General features: G+C 36.9%; 1 protein-coding gene across 1 annotated transcript in view; it reads left to right on the top strand.

The window, feature by feature from the left end:
* GUF1 (GUF1 GTPase homolog (S. cerevisiae)) overlaps nt 1–19,643 on the top strand; it is a 22,835-nt gene extending 3,192 nt beyond the window's left edge. The window contains exons 2-17 of the mRNA XM_010006087.1: nt 997–1,108; nt 2,646–2,794; nt 3,005–3,085; nt 4,081–4,158; nt 5,482–5,565; nt 6,029–6,093; nt 7,103–7,306; nt 8,796–8,935; nt 10,222–10,345; nt 10,705–10,837; nt 12,659–12,802; nt 13,745–13,878; nt 14,233–14,334; nt 15,522–15,641; nt 18,394–18,430; nt 19,366–19,643. Of these exons, the coding sequence (XP_010004389.1) occupies nt 997–1,108; nt 2,646–2,794; nt 3,005–3,085; nt 4,081–4,158; nt 5,482–5,565; nt 6,029–6,093; nt 7,103–7,306; nt 8,796–8,935; nt 10,222–10,345; nt 10,705–10,837; nt 12,659–12,802; nt 13,745–13,878; nt 14,233–14,334; nt 15,522–15,641; nt 18,394–18,430; nt 19,366–19,503 (1,845 nt within the window). The 3' untranslated portion in view covers nt 19,504–19,643. The remainder of the gene's footprint in view (nt 1–996; nt 1,109–2,645; nt 2,795–3,004; nt 3,086–4,080; nt 4,159–5,481; nt 5,566–6,028; nt 6,094–7,102; nt 7,307–8,795; nt 8,936–10,221; nt 10,346–10,704; nt 10,838–12,658; nt 12,803–13,744; nt 13,879–14,232; nt 14,335–15,521; nt 15,642–18,393; nt 18,431–19,365) is intronic.
* Nucleotides 19,644–21,324: the final 1,681 nt, after the last annotated feature.

The raw sequence follows: 21,324 nt of genomic DNA, 5'->3' as shown, positions 1-21,324 counted from the left end.
CAGGTGAGTTGGCAGGGATGGGGTGCGGGAGGCGATTCGTCGGCCCCGAGCCGGCCTGCAGCGAGTGCCCAAGGCGGGGCTCCGGCGTGTGGAAGGTCGCCGGTCATCCTGGAGCAGCCGTGTCCCGCTGCAGCGGCGTTTGCGTCCTCTCGCCAGCAGGAAGGCTTGGTGTTCCAGGCCCAGGAGGGACAGGGCAGATAGAGCTGCTTAGTGCTCTCTGTTGGCGCCAGCAAGGAATTCCGGGCTTGTGGCTGCTCTGCCTGGCTCGGAGCTGCGTGCAGAGCCTCTGTAAGAGAGAGAAGCTCTAAGGTCTGTGACCAGAGTTTTCGATAAAGTGTAACTGATTGCTTCCATTGGTTTCCTGCTTCCTGACGCTGAAAACTCTGAAAAGAAGCCCCCTTGCTTCACACTCTCCTATTACTTGGAATGAGCAGGATAACACAAATAAAACTTTTTAGCTTCGGCTCTGTGTGTGAACCAACAAAGGCTGTTTTTCTGTTGGTTGTTTTTTTTGTTGGTTGTTTTTTTTTTTTGTTAATTTAACCAAAATGAGTGTTCTCAGTAGATTTCTTTTCCACAGAGTCTGCTTGTTTCTTACGAGAAGGTCACTGGTCCTGAGTTGCTAAGTAATGTCATTGTATTCTTATTATGCTTGTGAAGAATGATGTCCTTAATGGTCCCCTGAATCCACTTCTCTTAATCCTTATGTTTAGTAGTTTAACAAACTTTAAGTTTTCCAGCTCCCTATATGCATTAGACCATAGTACCTTTCACAACACTTTCCAGCATACTTACTGATTATTCAGAGTAATAAATGTATGCATATGTATAACTAAAATGAAGTCACAACCTTCTGAAAACTGATGTCAAATTTTTGTGTATCTGTTCAACCTATGCCTCTTACAAAGAAAAGAGATAATTCTCTTTTAAAGGCCAGGTTGTGTTGTACATAGAGACTGTAACCATGGTTTATGAAAATAAATTTCTGTTTTTTAGGAAAAATTAGATATGTCGATGTATCCTGTTGAAAGCATTAGAAACTTCAGCATTATAGCTCACGTAGATCATGGCAAAAGTACGCTGGCAGACCGATTGTTGGAAATCACAGGTAAGTGTTCCTATTTTATGCTACCTTTTTCTGACATGTAAGTTGACATGTAAGGTTTTGTAGCTTTGATTTTTAATGACATTTCTAATGTCTTTTCCAGTGCCAGGTGTCATGTACTTTTAGGCTGTGTTACAGGTAGGAATATGATGTGCTTTCCGGTTGAGATCTGCTTACAAGTTAGAGTAAGAAAGTGTGTAACTCACTCACTCAAGTATGTATTTTGGAAGGAGACTAGAAAAGAGTGTTCTTCCTTGTTCAGGATGCTAATCCCGTCATTCCTGATCAGTCGTCCATTAGACCAGTGCACAGCAAGTTTATGATGTTTACTGCCAGTGTTTGGGATGGACAGAAGGGGGCTGTCATGACCTAGGAATTCTGGAGAGTGTAGTTTACGAAAGTGTTGTCGAAATAGAGAGGAACTTCAAGCTGCTTGTACTTAGATGAAAATAATTATATGCTCTCTTGAGAGCAAGCCATAAACAACTGCCTTTCATGGTGGAGGATCTCACTGGTACTGAAGCTGATATGGGACTGCATACAGCCCTGTGTTGATTTAGATTTAGTGTGTAGAATAACTGCTAGTAATTCAATGTAAATTCCATGGATTCTCAGATGCTCTTTAGACTTGCTTTTGGCTTCTCTAAGTTTTGGTGAGGTTGTGTTACTTTCATCTTAAGAGGTATTTATTTTGTCCTCATCAGAGTGATCCTTGGACTTAAGTGTTTTTATTTCTGTGTTGCTGACTACAAGGAAATTACTCCCCCTTTAAAGTTCAAGTGAGAAGCAGAAATGCCAAGGGATTTTTCATAACTAGGAGTGACTGAAACTAGTCTTTCCTTGGAAGAGACACACAGAGGTTGCCTTAGAGGGTTATCTTAGGTAAGCTGTAAAGCAATTGCTGTATCTCCCAAGAGGAGACTAATTTCAGAGCAGAGCTTAAATTAACCACTCAGAAATACCCTTTGGAAGTGTTTTGCTTTTCTCATTTAAGGAGTGAGCAAAACAAAAACCTGGGAGAGAAGCTTTTGATTAAAGTTTTTCTTTATTATTACCTCCTCTATGTCACTATGGACAATTTTACCTGATTTCTGTGGTAGAATCTGTCATGTTCTACGATAATGCTCTCTTTGCCTTTGAGATTGGCACTGGTTAGAGCTGTTCTCCAGGGGTGGGAGCTGTTTCTTCAGTGATTGGAGGTGAAGTTTCTTTAAACATCAGAATTATTTAGCATTGAATGGAATTCTTGCTACTTCTTAATTTCTGATTTAGACTTACATGATGTTTTGTATCCTGCTTATTCAGTAAAGTATTTTATATAACTTCATATGTAAAATTTGTATAACATATGTTAAGAGTGGAAGCACAATTTTATTTTGTAATGAAAATGAAAATTTATCTTAAGATCAAAAAGCTTCATTTGCAGCTGCAAGCCCCGTGTTTTCCTGGTTAATGGCATTTTCAATAATTTTTCTCTTTTTTTTTGAGAGCTTATACAGTAAATGAGGTAATAAGGCTTTTCTTTTTTTTTTAATCTAAGGAACAATTGCTAAAACTGACCATAACAAACAAGTGCTGGATAAACTGCAAGTGGAACGTGAAAGAGGAATTACAGTTAAAGCACAATCTGCATCTCTCTTTTACAATCATGACGGCGTAAATTACCTCTTAAATCTTATTGACACACCAGTAAGTTAAGTATAAACAGTGTTTAAATCATGGAAAGCTAAATGTCTTTATAAGTAACAGTAGGAGATTTCTGCCTTTTTGTGTTTATTAAGTGTTGTTCTTTTAAATAAGATTTGTGAACATCTATACAAATGAAAACATTTTAAGATAGAAATTTCTGCCAAAAACTCTAGAAATACCTGAAATGGTAAACATTTATTTTCTCCACAGGGCCATGTAGATTTCAGCTACGAAGTATCACGATCACTGTCTGCCTGTCAAGGCGTCATACTTGTAGTGGATGCAAATGAGGTAGAGTTCTGAATTCTTACTTTCTACTGGGAGTTTCAGCATTTTCTTTAAGCAAGCTAGAGGAAATCAGGTGGGATTTTTTGTAATTTTTTACATCAGTGTTTTTGTCCCTGGTCTCTAGCTCCACAGAAGTATTATGTTACAGAAGAAGAGTAATGGGAGTTTCAAAAAAAAAATAATCTAGATACAAATACTTGTGTGTTGATAGATGCTGTAGTTCCCATGACATAGCAATAAAAGCATAGGATTAGTGAAGAATCAGATCCTACTTGTTCACTTGCAGAGTATGAACTTTGCAAATGGCAGTCTGGACAGCTTTTAGCCATTGTACTAATATTGATTTGATACCTTCAGTTTCTTGTTGGAAGCCTTGAAGATTTGTTCAGCCAACCACGCTGTTAGTTTATAACTAATTTTTGTCATGTTTTTGATCACCTGTAAAACAAGCTGATACTGGCAACATTAAAGGATGCTGTAAGCTACATGTGAATCAAATTATTTATCTTTGAAAAAAAAATTTAGAATAAGTTGAAGGAATGTTCCTGCCCTCTTGAGTAACTACAATCTTATTACCATGCTAAACATCCTTTTTTCTTCGTCTTAGTTAATTTGTGAGTAGTTTGTTGTGGACAAAAATCTGTTTTTGAGGTGCCTGTTGTGATCTTGGCTATTCAGAAATAAATGACATACACAAAAAGTGTTATTGGCACATAATGGATGAATAATACCATGTAATCTATAATGTAAATGGTCACACATACAGTGTTAATAATTTGTCTACTTACATTCAGATTATGAGAAATTATAATTAGGAATGATGTTTTCTTTCTTACAATGTGTGTAATCAATAATCTTTACTTATTTTCCATCCCCTAAGTGAAGGAGTGGATAGAATACTGAAGAAATCTTATATTGCATAGTATGCCTAAAAAAAATAAAAGCCTATCAAAACTCAGGAAGATTCCATGCTAAACTTTTTCCTGCTTATTTTCTAGGGTATTCAGGCTCAGACAGTGGCAAACTTCTATCTTGCTTTTGAAGCACAGCTTGCAATAATTCCTGTAATAAATAAGGTAATAAAGGTTTTAGAATTTCCTGTTAAATAGTTGGGTTGTTTAGAAGTGTAGAAGATAGGTAAGAAATGTATCCTCAAATAGAAGTACATAATGAAAAATAACTATAATGTAATCAGAACTTTGTGTATTTGCTGGCTGTTTAATATTTTGTAGTAATTGCTGGAAAATTCAGGTTTTTTAAAGTTTGAAGCAAACAAGCCCTATGGTATGAAAAACAGTTGACCACTTAGGTAATACTCAGTACTGTCTAGAGAACAAGCTACAACTGTGGCATTTCAAATTGACTTGATGTTAAATACCAGTGAGAAGATTTAGCTGGTAGGGGCACTTGGTCATGAATGGCCAGAAGGGTGCAGATCAACCTACATGTGCTCTTCAAGCAGGCTGGTTGTGATGTGGCTTAAGGACAGTACCAATGCTGCTTTTTGAAATACCAAAATTTTATCAGCTGTGGTTTTCATATTTGAAATTACAGGTGTGAGTGATTTAGAAGGCTGTCAGTGTGAACTTAGATTGCCTTGCATTTTTAATGTGTACACTTGCCTTAGCAATATGGGTCTGTGTCACTTCTCAGTTGATGAATTAACCTGAGAACACTTGAGAGTCTGAATAGGAAGGTGTGTGGCTAGGGTGGACTTAGATAGTTAGGGATATGTGTAACGAATCTGTAGCCCATCTTAATTTAAGTGCACCATTTAACAAATATTTAGATTCCTTGTATTTTACATATTTTTCCAGATTAATCTTAGAGTGGCTTTTTACAGAACTAACTTCAGAGGTTCTCACTGTGATCATATATTCTTCCATGTGTTTTAGTTTTTTTCTTTTTGTTAAGTATGATACACAGGTGAGATTACATGAGTAGCAGCTCAATATTTAAAAAGTGTAGTCTTAGATTTTAGTGAAGACCAAATGTTGTGGTTTATACAGTTTTTATGGGCTGTACGATTGGAATAACAAGATTCATTATTGCTCGGCTTTCATTGCTTTTTGTAGATGTAGATTGCATTTAATGTTTGACCCTACAAGCAGTATAGGTAGCATTTGTGCTTTCAAATTACTTTGTAAGAGAAAGATTTGTACCAACCCTTGGACAGATGTGTTTTGCCTAATCAAGCAAACAAAAGTAGTCTATTTAGAGAGGTAAACCTTCCTGAATTGCAGCAAACAAGACTTTTTCTAAAGTCACTCTTGATCTTTTCGTGAAGATATCCAGTATTTACTCACAAAGATTCCTTGACTTGTACATTTGGAAACTACAGTGTTGGCTCATATAGCAGACATTATTGCCTATATACTTAACAGTTTGTTGTTTTTCAGATTGACTTGAAGAATGCAGACCCTGAAAGAGTCGAAAAACAAATTGAGAAACTGTTTGATATCCCTGTAGATGAATGTGTAAGGGTAAGTTCTCTTAAAGTTTTATAACATGGCTGATTATATTTCAATACCTACTTTTTAGCTAATGAAAGACATGTATGTGCAGTAAGTCAACAAGATGTTGCCTGTCTGTGTCTGATGTACTTAAATTTCTTAAAAGTCATGGAAAACAAGAACATACTTCTCAGTTGAAAATTCTAGTATGACTTGATGAATTACATGAGATGTATTTTAAATTCTTTCTCATTTTAAGTCCATAAATTGTTTTCATTATTCCTGTAACAATAATTGCCACTCAGGAAACAAAAAAAAAAGTTACAGAATAATTAATAATGAAATAAACGTATTATAGTAATAGCATTCTAATGTGTGCTTCAGGGTGCTTTTATGACTAGTATTTTCCATGGCCAGCAAAACTCTGAAGTTTATTAATAATGAATGAGTGTAAGACACATGTCTTATACAATTGCTGTTGGACTTGTTTTAGATTTCTGCTAAACAAGGAACAAATGTTGAAAAAGTTCTTCAAAAGGTCATTGAGAAGATTCCATCGTAAGTCTGTATTTAATATGAAACCTTGTAAAGTGAATTAGGGAATCATGAATTGCATTTACATTATATTGGCAGTATTTTTGCACTTACTCTGTTTTAAAGTCAATGCTTTATAAAGACATGGGAGAAATCTAATGTTGGAGCTGGTTAAGTCAGTTTCAAATTGCTAATCAGAAAAAATGACACTTTAGATTTGAGATAGATTTTACAAAACAAATGTGTGAATATCAGCAGAGAAGAATTCTTTATTCTTAAGTGGGTGTGGAAAATTAATTCAGTCTGAAATGAAATATAAGAGGTAAGTCACTAAAGGTGATGGTTTAATGACTGTTTATGTTTCAAGTTTCAACAGTTTCTTGAAACTCAGTGTTTGAGGATGTCTGCTGTTACTGTTTTTTAACTTTGCATTGTTAAAATTATAACAATAATTAAAAACTGCTGTGTTGAATTTCATATCCTGAACCCAACCTTTAAAATGGGCTTTCATCTAACAACTTGATAAAGCTGCTACATTATAGTTCAGTTTCAATCAGCATAATGCTTTTCATTATTTTTTCCTCCTATTAACTAATAATGGTAGCCCTTCTATTAGTTAATAATTACAAAGAAACCACAATAAAAAATCGAGATTAGGTTTCCATGAAAGATGGCAAAACCGAAATATAAGTAGACAACTTTTAAAAAAAACTGAGCTGTTGGAATCTAACTGAATTTTTATTGTCCCCAGTAGTAAAATATTTAAAGCATCAGTTTCACCTGTTGTGAAATATGTATGATGTATATACATTTGGCTTTATTCTTTGTACTGCTATTGCACATGGGGGAAATAAAATGTCAATATTTGCTTAATAGTACACAGTGAAACACTGAAATGATGCCTGGTATGTGTTTAGTTAAAATTGCTTGATATTTTTATATTAATATGAAAGTTTTTGGGGTGGGAGTGCTAAATCAACATTGAATGACAAGCACACTGCTTAATATATTGTTTTAAATACTTTTGTGGCAGACCCCAATGTAAAACTGCTGATCCATTAAAAGCCTTAGTATTTGACTCCACCTTTGACCACTACCGAGGTGTCATAGCTAATATTGCACTCTTTGGTGGGGAGATTCAGAAAGGGCATAAAATTGTGTCTGCACACACAAAGAAAAGATATGAAGTGAATGAAGTTGGAATTCTGACTCCGAATGAACAGCCAACACATAAGCTGTAAGTAAGAATTTCCTACAGTGTAACAAATCATAAACTGGTGTAAGATACAAAATCCTGCACCCTGTAGTGTAATGCTCAATGTCAGTCGTTTTCATTTTGGGCTTGCTGAGGCAGAAACTTTTGGGGATTGCTTTTTGAATACTACTAGGAGGAGGAAGCCATTCTATTTTCTGTAGCACATGGAACACCTGGACAGCTCGTGTTTTAAGAGTATCATTTGATGTTCTTATTCAGCTGTCCAATTTATTTCTAGGAACTACCTTGTTTGAGAGTGGAAGGGAACGGGGCTTCATCTTAGTTATTGCTGCAGCATATTTTGAGGGTGGAAAAGTTAAAATCCATGAATGCAACAGCTTCCAGAAACTGGCGCATGATTGCAGCAGTGGGAAGAAAATCAGGTACTTAGAATTAGTGAAGTTCTATCATTTTGCATCCAAGTATGTGTAAATTACCTTCTTGGGAGATTCTCAGTGAGATAACATTACCGTGTGTGGTGGGTTCAGGCCGGCTGGTAACTTAGCACCCACTCAACCGGCCACTTAGTCAGTGCCCCTAGCCCAGTGGGATGAGGGAGAGAATTTGGAGAGCACAAGTGAGGAAAGCCTTATGGATCAATATAAAGATAGATTAGTAAGTGAAGGAAAAAGAAAGAAGTAAAAACAAATGCAACACAATGCAAAGGTAATTATCTTCCACTTGCTACCTTCCATAAACAGACCAGCACTCTGCTGGTCAACAAGTCATGGCCAAAGACTACACTCCTTGTTTTTTGTCAAGCATGACATTATATGGCACGGAATATTCCTTTGGTTGCTTTAGGTCCTCTGCTGCCTTTGTTACCTCCCAGCCTTTTGCCCACCTCTAGCCTATTTGATGGTGGGGGCAGAGTGAGAAACAGAGGAAACATTAATTCTGTGCAAGCATATTCAGCAACAGCTAAAATATTAATATTTTATCAACACCATTTTAGTCTCAAATCCAAAATGCAGAACCTTGCAGTCTGCTGTGAAGAAAGTTACTCCTTTCTAGCCAAAACCAGTACACTGTATTCTCCTCTTTGTGTCAGGAGTTCCTTTTCTAACAGCATTATGTGCTGATGTAAAGTATTTGGCTTTTGTGGTTTCTGCCACTTACTATACAAAACTTGCTGTGGTGGCAGATGGGAACTGTTCTGGTTCTGTTTTAGGGTCCAGAGAACTTCCTTCTAGCTCCAGCTTTCAAACTGGGAGTAGCACAGAATTAAAAATCCAGAACTATAAATGTACTGCTTAACTGTAACAGAAACAGAAGTACTTGGGTCAACAGTTTATTCCTTTAGATACAAAAACTAGGAGGGGAAACAGCTTAGATCTGGCATTCAGACTGTGTGTGAGCTTTTGGGAGGGTAATTTAATGGAATTTCCAACTGAGCTAAGTTAAGTGGGGAAAATAGTGGAAATGCTGATAATGCCAAGAAGCATGTCCATATAATGCCAATTTTATTTAGATATGCTGGACAGGTGGGCTACGTGATTGCTGGAATGAAAGAAGTAACAGAAGCCCAAATAGGAGACACGCTGTTTTTGTATAAACAGCCAGTGGAGCCTTTGCCTGGCTTTAAGTCAGTGAAGCCAATGGTTTTTGCAGGTGAGGACTAAACTGGTATAAAGTGGAATTCTTTCCAGTGACAAGAGAGCTATTAGAGCTTTTAAAAGAATATGTGTGCTATTAAGAACTGTGAGGATTAGAATTGTAGTGAAATTATGCTACAGAGGCATGTCATTTATATACCTTTTGTGTGTTACATAGTTTTGTATTCCCTGTTGCTTAAGAGACAGAATTAATAGTAGATGCAGACTGGTTTTATTTGAATACAAGGCTCACATATAATTTTTAGTTATGATTATTGCTTACAATGCCAGTAAACTCTTGATAGCTGGAAGAGAAGGATGAGACTTCTAAGAAGTAAGTTCACTTTTAGCAATTTGTTATCTTGATAATCAGGTTTCCATAATTATTGTGATTTATTTTCTTTTAAAAATTACTAGCTGTTTTTCATTAAATGTGGTAAACTGCCAAAGCAAATATTCAGAATTATTTTGTAAAATATTTTACTTTTTAAGCTTAAAAAGTTCTATTGAACTCTTTCCACCAGCTTCATTAACTACTACAATACTATGGAAGATGGCTTTATAAAAAATAAATACTGTCAATCACGTTCTAGACTTGCTGTGGGAGGATGTGTAAAACTCACTTGAATTGTCTCACGGAGATAAGGTGGTCTGTCAGTGAATGTAGGAAAGTGTGATCCTGTAAATAAGGGGTTTTGTATGCACATGTGTCGCTTCTTGGAGAGCAATCAACATTTTCTGAGCATGTGGTGATATGACAAGCGATACAGTGGAAAATGCGCTTCAGATCGTAATTACAGAGACAGTTGTTCATACTAGTTTCAAAAAAAATACAGAAACATTTGCAGCTTTCTTAGACGTGACACCTTTTTTTCACTGTTCACTTTTACCTTCGAAGGAACATCTCAGTGAAATTTGTCTGCTTATTCATTTATGCTTAAGTTATATGTTTACACCATAGCCCTGCAAAACAGAACTTATACTTCATTGTGCATCTTCCACATCTCTGAAGGATTAGATGAGTACAGTACCCCTAGCATTATAGTACAGTACCCCTAGCATTATATTTTGAATGTCAGTTCCTCTTTCTGAGGTAATCTAAAATGTAACTACATTTTAACTTACTTTTGGGAAAAGAGGAAAAAAAAATAATCCTTATATTCCTTGTTACAATTTTAAAGTTGGAGAAGAAAGTATACTAACCTGGTTTCATTACTGTGTACACTTTAAGAAGTGTGTTTGAAAGCTAAGTACACACTAGATAAAGTTGTCTATCATATCAATTCTAATATGTTTTGACAGGAATGTATCCTATAGATCAAACAGAATATAATAATCTCAAAAGTGCTTTGGAAAGGCTGACCTTGAATGACTCCAGTGTAACTGTTCATCGTGACAGCAGCCTTGCCTTAGGAGCAGGATGGAGGTGAGGCTTTTATACTGCTTTAATTTTTATAAATTGAGAATGCAAGTTTAAGTCACTGAAGGTTGAATTAAAACTAATTCAAGATTAGGAATTTTAATTCAAATACATGATAGTTAAAGATCAAAAGGTTTTGGTTTTCTTATGTTCTGCATTTGTATAGAATATTTGTTGTGAATGATAGGTTTTGTTTGCAAAGACTATTATTCAGCTGTAGAATCATTTGGTCTTTTGGAGATTAGTTTTCTCTGCCTGATACTACCAGACTAGCAGTATAAACATACTGGAAGGAAAAAAACAAAACAAACCACTGTGAAATTCAAGGGGATATACAGTTCACCAACAGGATATTATTTTTCCAGGTTGGGTTTCCTTGGTCTTTTGCATATGGAAGTTTTTAATCAACGTTTGGAGCAAGAGTATAACATGTCTGTTATTTTGACTGCACCTACAGTTCCATATAAAGCTATTCTTTCTTCTGCAAAGTTGATAAAGGTATGCTGAATTCATTACAGCTTTATGTAAATAGCAGCTTAAGTCTCACATAAACATTTTCTTTTTAATGTAGACTATTACTTTATAGTAAACATTATAAACAACAGTATTCAACTTAAAACTTTATTTTAATGGATCTTTTTTAAAGAACGCTAACTTTCTGTTCCTCTGGTACTTCACTCGTATTTTCAAAGACAGGTGTTAAGACATACAAAGAATAAAGGACACATTTCTTGCTATATTCTTTTAAGTGTGTACTGACTGTACTGAGTTTAAAGCAGGTGAAATAATCTTCCAGGTTTTATCAGTCAGAAAACATAAATGGTTTTAGGAATAGCTTGTAATGCTACTGTAGACTAGCAGGAGCTGGTGAAGACGAGTTTTTGATCGCACTGAAACAGGCAGGTGCAAATCTAGTTGAATTGAGTACAAATAAAATTACTGTGCTTGGGTTTGAGAGACAGAGGTAGACTTAGGAGCACCTTCTGATGGGAGGGTCCCTGGAGAAGAGAAGGCACCAAGGAGACCTTCTAGCCACCTTCCAGTACCTGAAGGGGCTACAGGAAAGCTGGCGAGGGACTTTTTACAAGGGCTTGTAGTGAGAGGAAGATATTCTTTACTGTGAGGGTGGTGAGGCACGAACAGGTTGCCAAGGGACGTTGTGGATGGCCCCTCCCTGGAGGTGTTCAAAGCCAAGGTATATGGGACTTTGAGCAACCTGGTCTATTGGGAGGTGTCCCTACCTATGCTTGGAGGTTGCAACTAGATGATCTTTAAGGTCCCTTCCAACTGAGACCATTTTATGATTTTCTGTGAAATAGGCTGTCTCATTTTTATCTAATGTATTCCTCTATAAACAGTACAGTAAATCTGAAAATTCCAAACAACTTGTATAAGAAAGGTTGCTGTACTTTCAAGGTGTAAGGCATAGACCCTTTTTCTCTCCAGTTGTTCTGGCTTCTTGCTTAGGCAATGTAGCAGCTATGAATAAAGTTGTTGACACCTTTGGTGCATAAGTGATTTTTGGATTGATAGTGTCGACCCTGTTTTCAGGCAGTGCTGGAAATTGGGTCATTGTTCAGGTACACTGCCTTATCAGTGGAAGTGATATAATCACTTGCTTTGGTGCTGGGAAGGTTGCGTGAAGAATAAGAAGCATGACCTTCCTTTAATCTTGCTTCAGAATGGTAACTCCAGCCCCTATCCAGGATGTTTGACTACATGAAATAGGGAATGAAAGCACTTGCACAGGAATAAAAAAACTTAAATTTCTAAGCCTACTTCAGCATGTAAGAGAGCCTGAACCTGAAATTCTACTTATAGAACAATGTTCCTACCACCAAACTGCAGAACACTTGGAGGGAAATCTGTAGCTGAAGCTGTGCCTTACACATTTGTTGCAGGATCACAATGAGTAAGAAGGAAGATCCATTCCTCTACGGGCAAGAGAGAGGTGGAAAGATAGAAAGGCTTTTCTTTATTTCTACAGATAACCTTAGGTGGTTGTAGTCTTAGTTCTAAGCACTTATTTTCAAAATTCATTGGATAAAACTCTTAAAAAAACATTTTCCTAAGTAATTCCTAGAATCTTTCTATATAATAATATTTAAAGATGTGATGATCAGGGTCTTCTGTATGTGATGCATACAGCTTTTTAAATTGTGCTTGATATAAATTTGGGTTGCATAATTCACAAGTGTTTCCAAGCAATTGGAATTTTTTTTTTTTCATTTTTTAGCTATTTTTGACTCCTTTGCTATTCACTATAGTAATTTGTAAAATCACAGTATCTGTTTTGTTTGTTTGTTTGTTTGTTTCCAGGAATATGGTAAAGCAGAGATTACTATTATTAACCCTGCACAGTTTCCTGATAAGCTTTCAGTGTCTGAGTATCTAGAGCCAACTGTTCTTGGTACTATTATAACACCTCAAGAATATATTGGGAAAATAATTGCTTTGTGTCAGGTTGGTATATAGGTTAAGTTTTGTTATTTGCATTTTTAAGCTGTTCATATTATACTTTAAGTGAAGACACTAGATAGTAAGATACTAGATAGTAGTACCTAAGAGTATCTTTGACAGTAATTATTAAAAAATAATTTTCTTAAAAATTATTTAAACTGTGTAAAATAATTTCTGAACTACAAATCTGAAAATTAGTGATGAAGCTCAGTGACAATAAAGTACCTGGTCAAGCACCCCATACTAGGCTAGATTTGTTTTCCTGAAATAATGGAAATGTGCAGCAGGGAAATAAGATCTATTGTTAGTTAGAGGTATGTTAATGGAAATAACACTTTTGTCAGCAGTTTACTGAGGCTTCATGTATCTTCTCAGATGGCCAAACACACTTCTCCAAGAGTATTTGGAATACGTTTAACTAAAAATGTTTTAATTGCCATGCATATTGTCTTTATACAGTTCATCATATTTTTCTTAGCTTTTCACATTTCAAATGCATAATGCAAAAGAGCAGAGTACTTGCATGTCAGTACAGTGAAATATAAAATCTCTTTTAAAAAAACCCTAAAATAAATGTAAGAACACCCTCCTGGAGTGAAAGAGCAAGTCCTACTGTGTAATACGCCAGTGTATGCGAAAATGTAATTTTAGTGAGATTTAATGCACAAATAATTGCACATTGAAAAGGCAGCAGTAAGCAGAAGCTTTTAAGGATTTCAGAAATTTGGCTTTTAGAGAGGATAGACATAAATATTTGTCAAGTTCAGTTACAACCACCTCATTTATTCTGGGGCTTTAACAAACTACCAATAAGAAAGTTACTTTGGGGCTTGAGAATATAGGTGTTCTCATGTGTAACTGGATATCTGTTTATCTTAATTTCATTTCTATTTATTTGTAGAAAACGTCTTTCAAGGGAAACTGAAACAAATTTTATTTGTCTAGGATCGTAGGGCAGTCCAGAAGGATATGTTGTACATTGATGAACACAGGATTATGCTAAAATACCTCTTTCCACTGAATGAAATTGTGGTGGATTTTTATGATGCTCTTAAGTCTCTGTCTTCTGGTTATGCGAGGTAACTGCTTCCTCTGTATCCTCTTCTCTTCCCACCAACTCCTCACCCCACACCCTGTGTTGGGGGGGGACAAAAAATTATTACAGAAGACAGGGAATGGCACAAGTGAAGAATGCTCTTTTATGATGGTGCTGCAAATCTAGTCTTACAGTAATTCTACTTAACTTTAATTTCTAGTCCAGTCCTGCATATGGGAGATGTACTGAGAGACTATTCAAAACTGTGTTACTATTTTAATAAAAACTTTGAATGTTTTATTAAGAAATGTGTCTAAAAATTGAAATTTATAGAACAAGGAATGCAGAATGTAACTTTTACAAAATAATTACTAACTTTTAAACTCCTTTTGTTTAGTTTTGATTATGAAGATGCAGGATACCAGGCAGCAGACCTTATCAAAATGGATATTCTTATAAATGGAAATTCAGTTGAAGAACTGGCAACAATCATTCACAAGTAGGTTGAGTGGATTCTATGTTCCAAAGACTTAAGGCTTTCTATTAATATACAATGAAAAAATATATATGTATCACTCTCTATAGGACAAATGTCTATTAAGGATTTCCCCATATTACCACTTCTGGAGATTATTTGAAAAATAGAGGAATTTAAGAGCTAGATGTATTTTTCTGGTAATGTAAGGCAGTGAGGAGAAGGAAATGCAAAATGCCAGACTTTTTTGGAGTTGGAGCAACTTAAATACAGACCAATATTGGAGATGCTTGATGAATTGTTGATGGCATTTATTTACTACTGAAAAAAAATAATATTATTTTACATACCCAATAATTCTGTTCTCAGTAATCCTGAGATCAACTTTTATAGGGTTTTGTTTTGGTTTTGTCCTTAAAATATTAACTTGTTGCTAAACATGTATATTTTCATATTTTTTTTCTATAACTGCAATGCTGAAATCCTTGGAATTCTTTAACTTTAAAAGGTTGACACAGGCAAATGAAACTCATTGCAGAAGTCAGTTACTCCTTTAAGATACGTTTCTGGGTCAGTTTAGCTTGCACCTGTGAATGGTTTTGTGCACTAAAACTTGTAATAACCTTTATTTTAGCTTTAGATTATAGATTATTTTTTTTAATTGTAGACAACATTCATTCTGCTCCAGCTTCAATTACTCTCAGAGCTCTCTCACTGTAAATAGACATCTGTCTCTATAAAAATTATTATGCTGAATTACTTTTATAGAGAAATAATTACTGAGGTTACTATAAACTCAGTACTATTCTTTGTCCTAATTATAAACATCTGTATATTCTAAAAGTGCAGTGCTTAATCAACATTGCTCAAGTACTTCATGCTTAAACTGCTTCATACATACAGGTAGCAAGGAGTCAGGTTTTTTTCTACATGAAAACATGTCAAACCATTTTCAGCTGTATGTTGCTAAAAACGTTTGCTAAATATGGATGTTCTTAGGGAGAAAAGACCTGTTTGTTTTCAGTGGCTTATGAAAGTACCTGTTTAGCAGTTTCTTTAGACCTTTTGTCATTTTCTCTTTTCAAAACCTGAAATATATGCAGATGTTGAATATAGTTGGATATTTTTATTAGCAGATCACAAAAGTACATTACTATGGTTTTGGTATTGCAATATTCTTTCTTGAAAACATTGGTGACTTTCTTTTTCAGTGATAAGGCACATGCTGCTGGTAAACTCCTGTGTGAACGTTTAAAAGATGCTATACCTCGACAGTTGTTTGAAATAGCCATCCAGGCTGCTATTGGCAAGAAAATCATTGCAAGAGAAACGTAAGCCAAGCCTTTCTGTTTCTCTACTGTTTTTTGTTGGGTTTTTTTCTTATTTTAAGCTACTTAAAATACAGACTTTTAATGTCTTACCTAATAGATTATTTATTACACTACAATACCTTGATTTTTACTTTTGAAAGTTGTATTTTTCTTGTTTATGCTACTAGACATCTTGAAAAACAAAAATACATTTGAGCTGTGGCTATGACTAAGAACTTTGTATAAATTTAATTGAAAAAAAAAAAGTATTTTAATATTAAATTGCTTGTGATCAGCATTCTGTTTACTCTGTAGAGTAACTTGTAACAGCCATGTGTTCCACTTCCTCTTTGGCCATGTCAGTGAAGCCACTGAGGCGAAGGACACCAGAGCAAGATCGTGCTGCTGGACCCCTTCTGCAGCAGCTAAACCGCAAGGAAACCCTCGGCAAAACCGAGGAAGAGAAGGCAAAAGAAAACAAACTGATAGAGTGGAGAGAGTGGGAGGGAGTCAGTCCCAGCCACTGTCCCTGAGTGGAGAGTGAGAGCTTCTGGGGAGTGGCAGCTCTGACTGACCATGGGAAGAGGCAAGGAGATGTCAGCCTGACCCTCCTCAGGTAGAAGAGCAGCCCCTGGGGAGCATCAGCGACCAGGAGCAGGCAAGCAGGGTGTGGGGCAGCAGTTTGCGCAGGCAGGGTGCATGGGATTTGGCACAGGCAGGGCGCATGAAGCATGGCACAGGCCTCCTCTTGGCCTCAAAGCCTCAAGGTAAGAACTCGGCCTTAGGGTGAAGGCTTCATGAAAAGTAGAGGATCCTCTGCCTTCCTATCACCTGGCAGAGGTAGGGGACCTGAGAGAAGAGGGAAACTGGAAGCGAGTCCCTGCTTGAGGCAACAGGTGAACCCACTCCCGGCTTCCCTCACCCTTCACGTGCCCTTACAGAACAGGTATATGGCCCTGGATCAGGAAAATCAGGTAACTGAGGTTACTGAAAAAGGTCTGTCTGGGGAATTACCAAGGCAGTCTGCCCCATTCATTAGGACTGCCTCTTCTAAGAACAAAAGGAAGGCAATTGTAGGAAATTCTCTTTTGAGGGGAACTGAGGGTCCTATATGCTGGCCAGACCCAACACTCAGGGAGGTCTGCTGCCTGGGTTTTAACTAGTGGGGCATTGTTCCACTATTAATGAAGACGAGAAGGCCTCTCACCTCCCAAGGGTGCCACCAGTGAGCTCAGCTCCCTCCCTGAAATGCCTGGGCTAGGCCACTCTCCATCACCTTTGGTAAGTCGTGGGCAACAGGAGAGGTGCCTGAGGACTAAAGGATAGCAAATATCACTCCAGTCTACAAGCAGGAGGACCTGGATAACTATAGACTGGTCAGCTTCACCTCCATACCCGGAAAGGTTATGGAACAACTTGTTCTTGGCACTATCTCTAGGCATATCAAGGATGAGGGGTCATTAAGAGCAGTCAACATGGTTTTACCACGGGGAAGTCATGTTTGACCAACCTTACAGTGTTCTATGAAGAAGTAACTAAGTGGATAGATGATGGTAGGGTGGTAGATGTGGTTTATCTTGATTTCAGTAAAGCATTTGACACCTTCTCCCTCAGCATCCTCATAGGTAAACTGAGGAAGTGTGGTCTTGATCATCAGGTAGGATCATGAACTGGTTGCAAGGAAGAAGTCAGAGAGTTGTGGTCAATGGGACAGAGTCCAGTTGGAGGTCTGTGACTAGTAGACTCCCTCAGGGGTCAGTACTGGGACCGGTACTATTCAATATTTTCATCAGCAACCTGGATGAGGGAACAGAGTGTGCCCTCAGCAAGTTTGCTGATGACACTAAACTGGGAGGAGTGGCTGGCACACCAGAAGGCTGTACTGCCACTCAGCGAGACCTGGACAGGCTGGAGAGTTGGGCAGGGAGAAACTTGATCAAATTCAATAAAGGCAAGTGTAGAGCCTTGCATCTGGGGAAGAACAACCCCATGTTCCAGTACAGGTTGGGGGCTGAGCTGCTGTTGAGCAGTGTAGGAGAAAGGGACCTGGGGGTCCTGGTGGACAGGAGGATGACCATGAGCCAGCAATGTGCCCTTGTGGCCAAGAAGACCAATGGCATCCTGGGGTGTATTAGAAAGGGTGTGGTTAGTAGGTCAAGGGAGGTTCTCCTTCCCCTCTATTCTGCCTTGGTGAGGCCACATCTGGAATATTGTGTCCAGTTCTGGGCCCGTCAGTTCCAGAAGGACAGGAAACTGCTTGAAAAGAGTCCAGTGCAGAGCCACAAAGATGATGAAGGGAGTGGAACAACTGCCTTATGAGGAAAAGCTTGAGGGAGCTGTGTTTCCTTAGCTTAGAGAAGGAGACTGAGGGGTGACCCCATCAATGTTTACAAATAAGTTAAGGGCAAGTGTCAGGAGGATGGAGGCAGGCTTTTTTCAGTGATGTCCAGTGACAGGACTTGGGGCTGTGGGTGCAAACTGGAACATAGGAGGTTCTACGTAAACATCAGAAAAAAACTTTGAGAGTGTCAGAAAGACACAACTGTAATTTTTATGTATATACACACACAAAGGGATATTTGTGGAACTGAGAAATGTAAATAATTCTGTTTAGAACTTTGTCTTCTCTATACAGAATTTCAAAATGTCATTATTCCAATGCATCTTATAAAACTAATAAAAAATAAACATTTAGCTTTTTGACAACTTGGTATTTATCCTCACATATAGATGTTCCAATGTGTTAACATATATGTGTTGTTTTATTTTACAGGCTGAAAGCATACAGAAAAAATGTTGTGGCAAAATGTGTAGGTGGTTTGTTTTTTTAATTTTTTAAAAATGTTTTTGGTATATGTAAACCTAAGTCTTGCTAATATCATAGATCTGTCTTTTCCTAGAAGCCCAGCAAGCACATTATACTTGTGCCCCTAAGTGTCAGTGGAATATTCTAAGATACTTGCAACCTTTTATTTTAAAATTAAACTTATGAAATCTCTAGTTGCAGCAAGACACTGGATCAGAAAGAGTAACAGCTTTTTCAAAATTACACCGAGTGCACTCAACAGTGTATCTGTTCACTCCTGTCCCTTCACTGTTTTTTAATAGCTGTAGACCTATAGTAAATGTATGTGTGTACACGCATATATGTGTAACTTCACATTTCCTAAATTGACTTTTCCTTAGATTTTCAGTAATACATCATGACAAGGCCTTAAATATGCAGTAGTTGTCTACCAACAAGACTAGACAAACTGTAGGAAAAACGTTCTTTGTTATCTTTTTTGTAGCTCTCTGAAGAAAACATATTGGAAAAAATTAAACAAGTGTCCCTTTCTCAAAATTACATAATTTTTCTGCTAGGCACTTATGCAGAATGGTGTTTGTCCAAGGTTATGTGAGGGTTCAGTTAATTTGTCCAGACATAGGCACCTAATGCTGGTCATGATGCCCCAGTCCTCCTGCTGTTCCAAGAAGATTTGGATATCCTACAGGTTGTCTAATGTCAGCCAGGTTTACGTTAGTGTACATATTTAGGTAATTAAATTCAACTCTCAGTTATCCAAATGAACATACTTGCTCCCTTCTTTTTAACTAGTGGCCTTGTAGGATAACTATTTGGAGTATAGAATAATGTATTGTCATAACATAACTAGCCTTTTTTTAAGCCCTTGAATCTGGTGTTGCTGGAAAGTAATGTAGTTGCATTTAAGCTTACTACAATATTTTTCCTTTTCATGCATAGTATGGTGGAGACATTACAAGAAGAATGAAGCTTTTAAAGAGGCAGGCAGAAGGGAAGAAGTTGATGAGAAAAATTGGCAATGTGGAAGTACCAAGAGATGCCTTTATACGTGTTTTAAAGAGACAAACTGACAAGTAGAGATCAGTGACATGCTCTCAACTTTAGTAGGCAGTAGCATGAAGAGCTAATTTTAACTTTATCCCTTGAATATAGTTGATTTTGAGTGGTGTAAATGAAATGTATGTGGGAACATAAATTGAAAGGACTGTATACTTAAAATGTACAGATACTTGTAGATTATGAAATTAAAGTTACCTAATTTGACTTTAGTGAATCTGAAAGTTTTCATTGTATTTCATTGTTTTCAATGAACTTTTAACACTTGAACAATTATTTTTGTATTGCAAGTCTTTGTGTAAGAACAGGAACGTGGCAAAAAGTTATTAAAATAACTAAAAGGTATCTATACACAATGCTGGGGTTTTGGTTTGTTGTGTTTTTTTTAGAAAAAAATGGAACTGTTGCCACAAAAAGAGGAAGCTACTTCCTGTTTTACTTTCTAAAGTTGCTGTTGTCATGAAATTGTGCTGATGTTGGGAAATCACATAAGGAAAAAGTATTTTGTGACCTTTTTTAATATACCACACTATTTCTTGTTAACCTATTGTGTGTCAGTTTACCCTGAACACAGCCTAGCTCTGCTATTCTCCAAAAAAATTAAATTTTAATATAATAAAACAGAAGATACATAACTGCTCCACCAAAGATACCACTTCAGGCCTTTAGTAATTCCTTTGCCATGAAGGTGTGCTTAGAGCATAGCTTGGTGTACTTGAGGTTTTACTTATAGTGTTCACATACTAAAATTTGTTAGCCAGTTCTCACTTGAAATCTAGTTAAGCTTGCTTTATAAACTGTTGCTTTTGGAAGAGTAAACAAAGCAATCACAAACACATGTTAACGATCACGCTATATAGAGCATGCCCACCTCCAAAAGCTTTTATGCTGCATTTTTTAGGTCTTCAGTGACTAATTCCAGTCATCACAATCTTAATTATTGTAATTAAATATATTTTAGAGAACAAATTGCTAGTAATACCTACTAAAATACTCGGTCCCCCGGAAAGACTGCTCTTCAGTTTAGGCTTGTAACTAGTATTTGAGCTTGATTAATCATAATCTAGTTTTTATTTCAACTTGAGTACAAGGATGAATTGGGAAAATCATTGGAGGGATGGAATTAAACTGGACATCATCAGAGGTCCCTTTCAATACTACTTTCAGACTACAGAAAAAGGAAGGAGGGAATTGTTATTTTAGTGGTTTGTCGGTGGGTTTTTGTTATTTGTTTGGTTTTTTTTTAATTTGAAGCTGTTTCAGCTGTACTGAAAAAACAAACATCTGTATCTCCAGTAAAGGCACATAAAATGCTGCTATTACTGACCTGAAGAAAGGAGACAGTGGAGAAAGGTCTTCTATCATTAAACTTCAAGCCTGTTTTAAATTTGTGCTTCTTCAATCTGCTATTAAGAACTGAAATGCTAGGCATGGCCTCCTGCAGTGCTTGAGACAATTGTAATTTCACAGAATAGTCCCTTTCTGAAAGGCTGCTTCCCCCCAGGTGCACGGCCTGGGCTCTTCGGAAAGGGGGAATTTGGGAATTTCTTGACAGTGTGGCCTATTGGGCCAATATTCTCAACTGCAACTGATTAATATGGTTTGTAATAAAGACTACTTGTCTATCATCTACCTAGGTGCAAAATTTAATTGTTGAAGTTATGCCACTTTATCCCAGTGAGTATTTTACACAAGGGCATGCTCTACCTCCCCCCACCCCCCCCAAAAAAAAAAAAAAAGCCTAGATCAATTAACTCTTAGCTTTCTCCTTCACTGGACAAAATTCCTAGGCTAGGCTATTCATGTCAGAACTTACATCAGAAACAAAACAATTTTTAAGTT

Source organism: Chaetura pelagica, unplaced genomic scaffold (assembly GCF_000747805.2).
Source record: "Chaetura pelagica isolate M959 unplaced genomic scaffold, ChaPel_1.0 scaffold189, whole genome shotgun sequence".
Lineage (NCBI taxonomy): Eukaryota > Metazoa > Chordata > Aves > Apodiformes > Apodidae > Chaetura > Chaetura pelagica.
The sequence above is the reverse complement of the archived record's forward strand: the minus strand, read 5'-3'. Positions and strand labels throughout refer to the sequence as shown.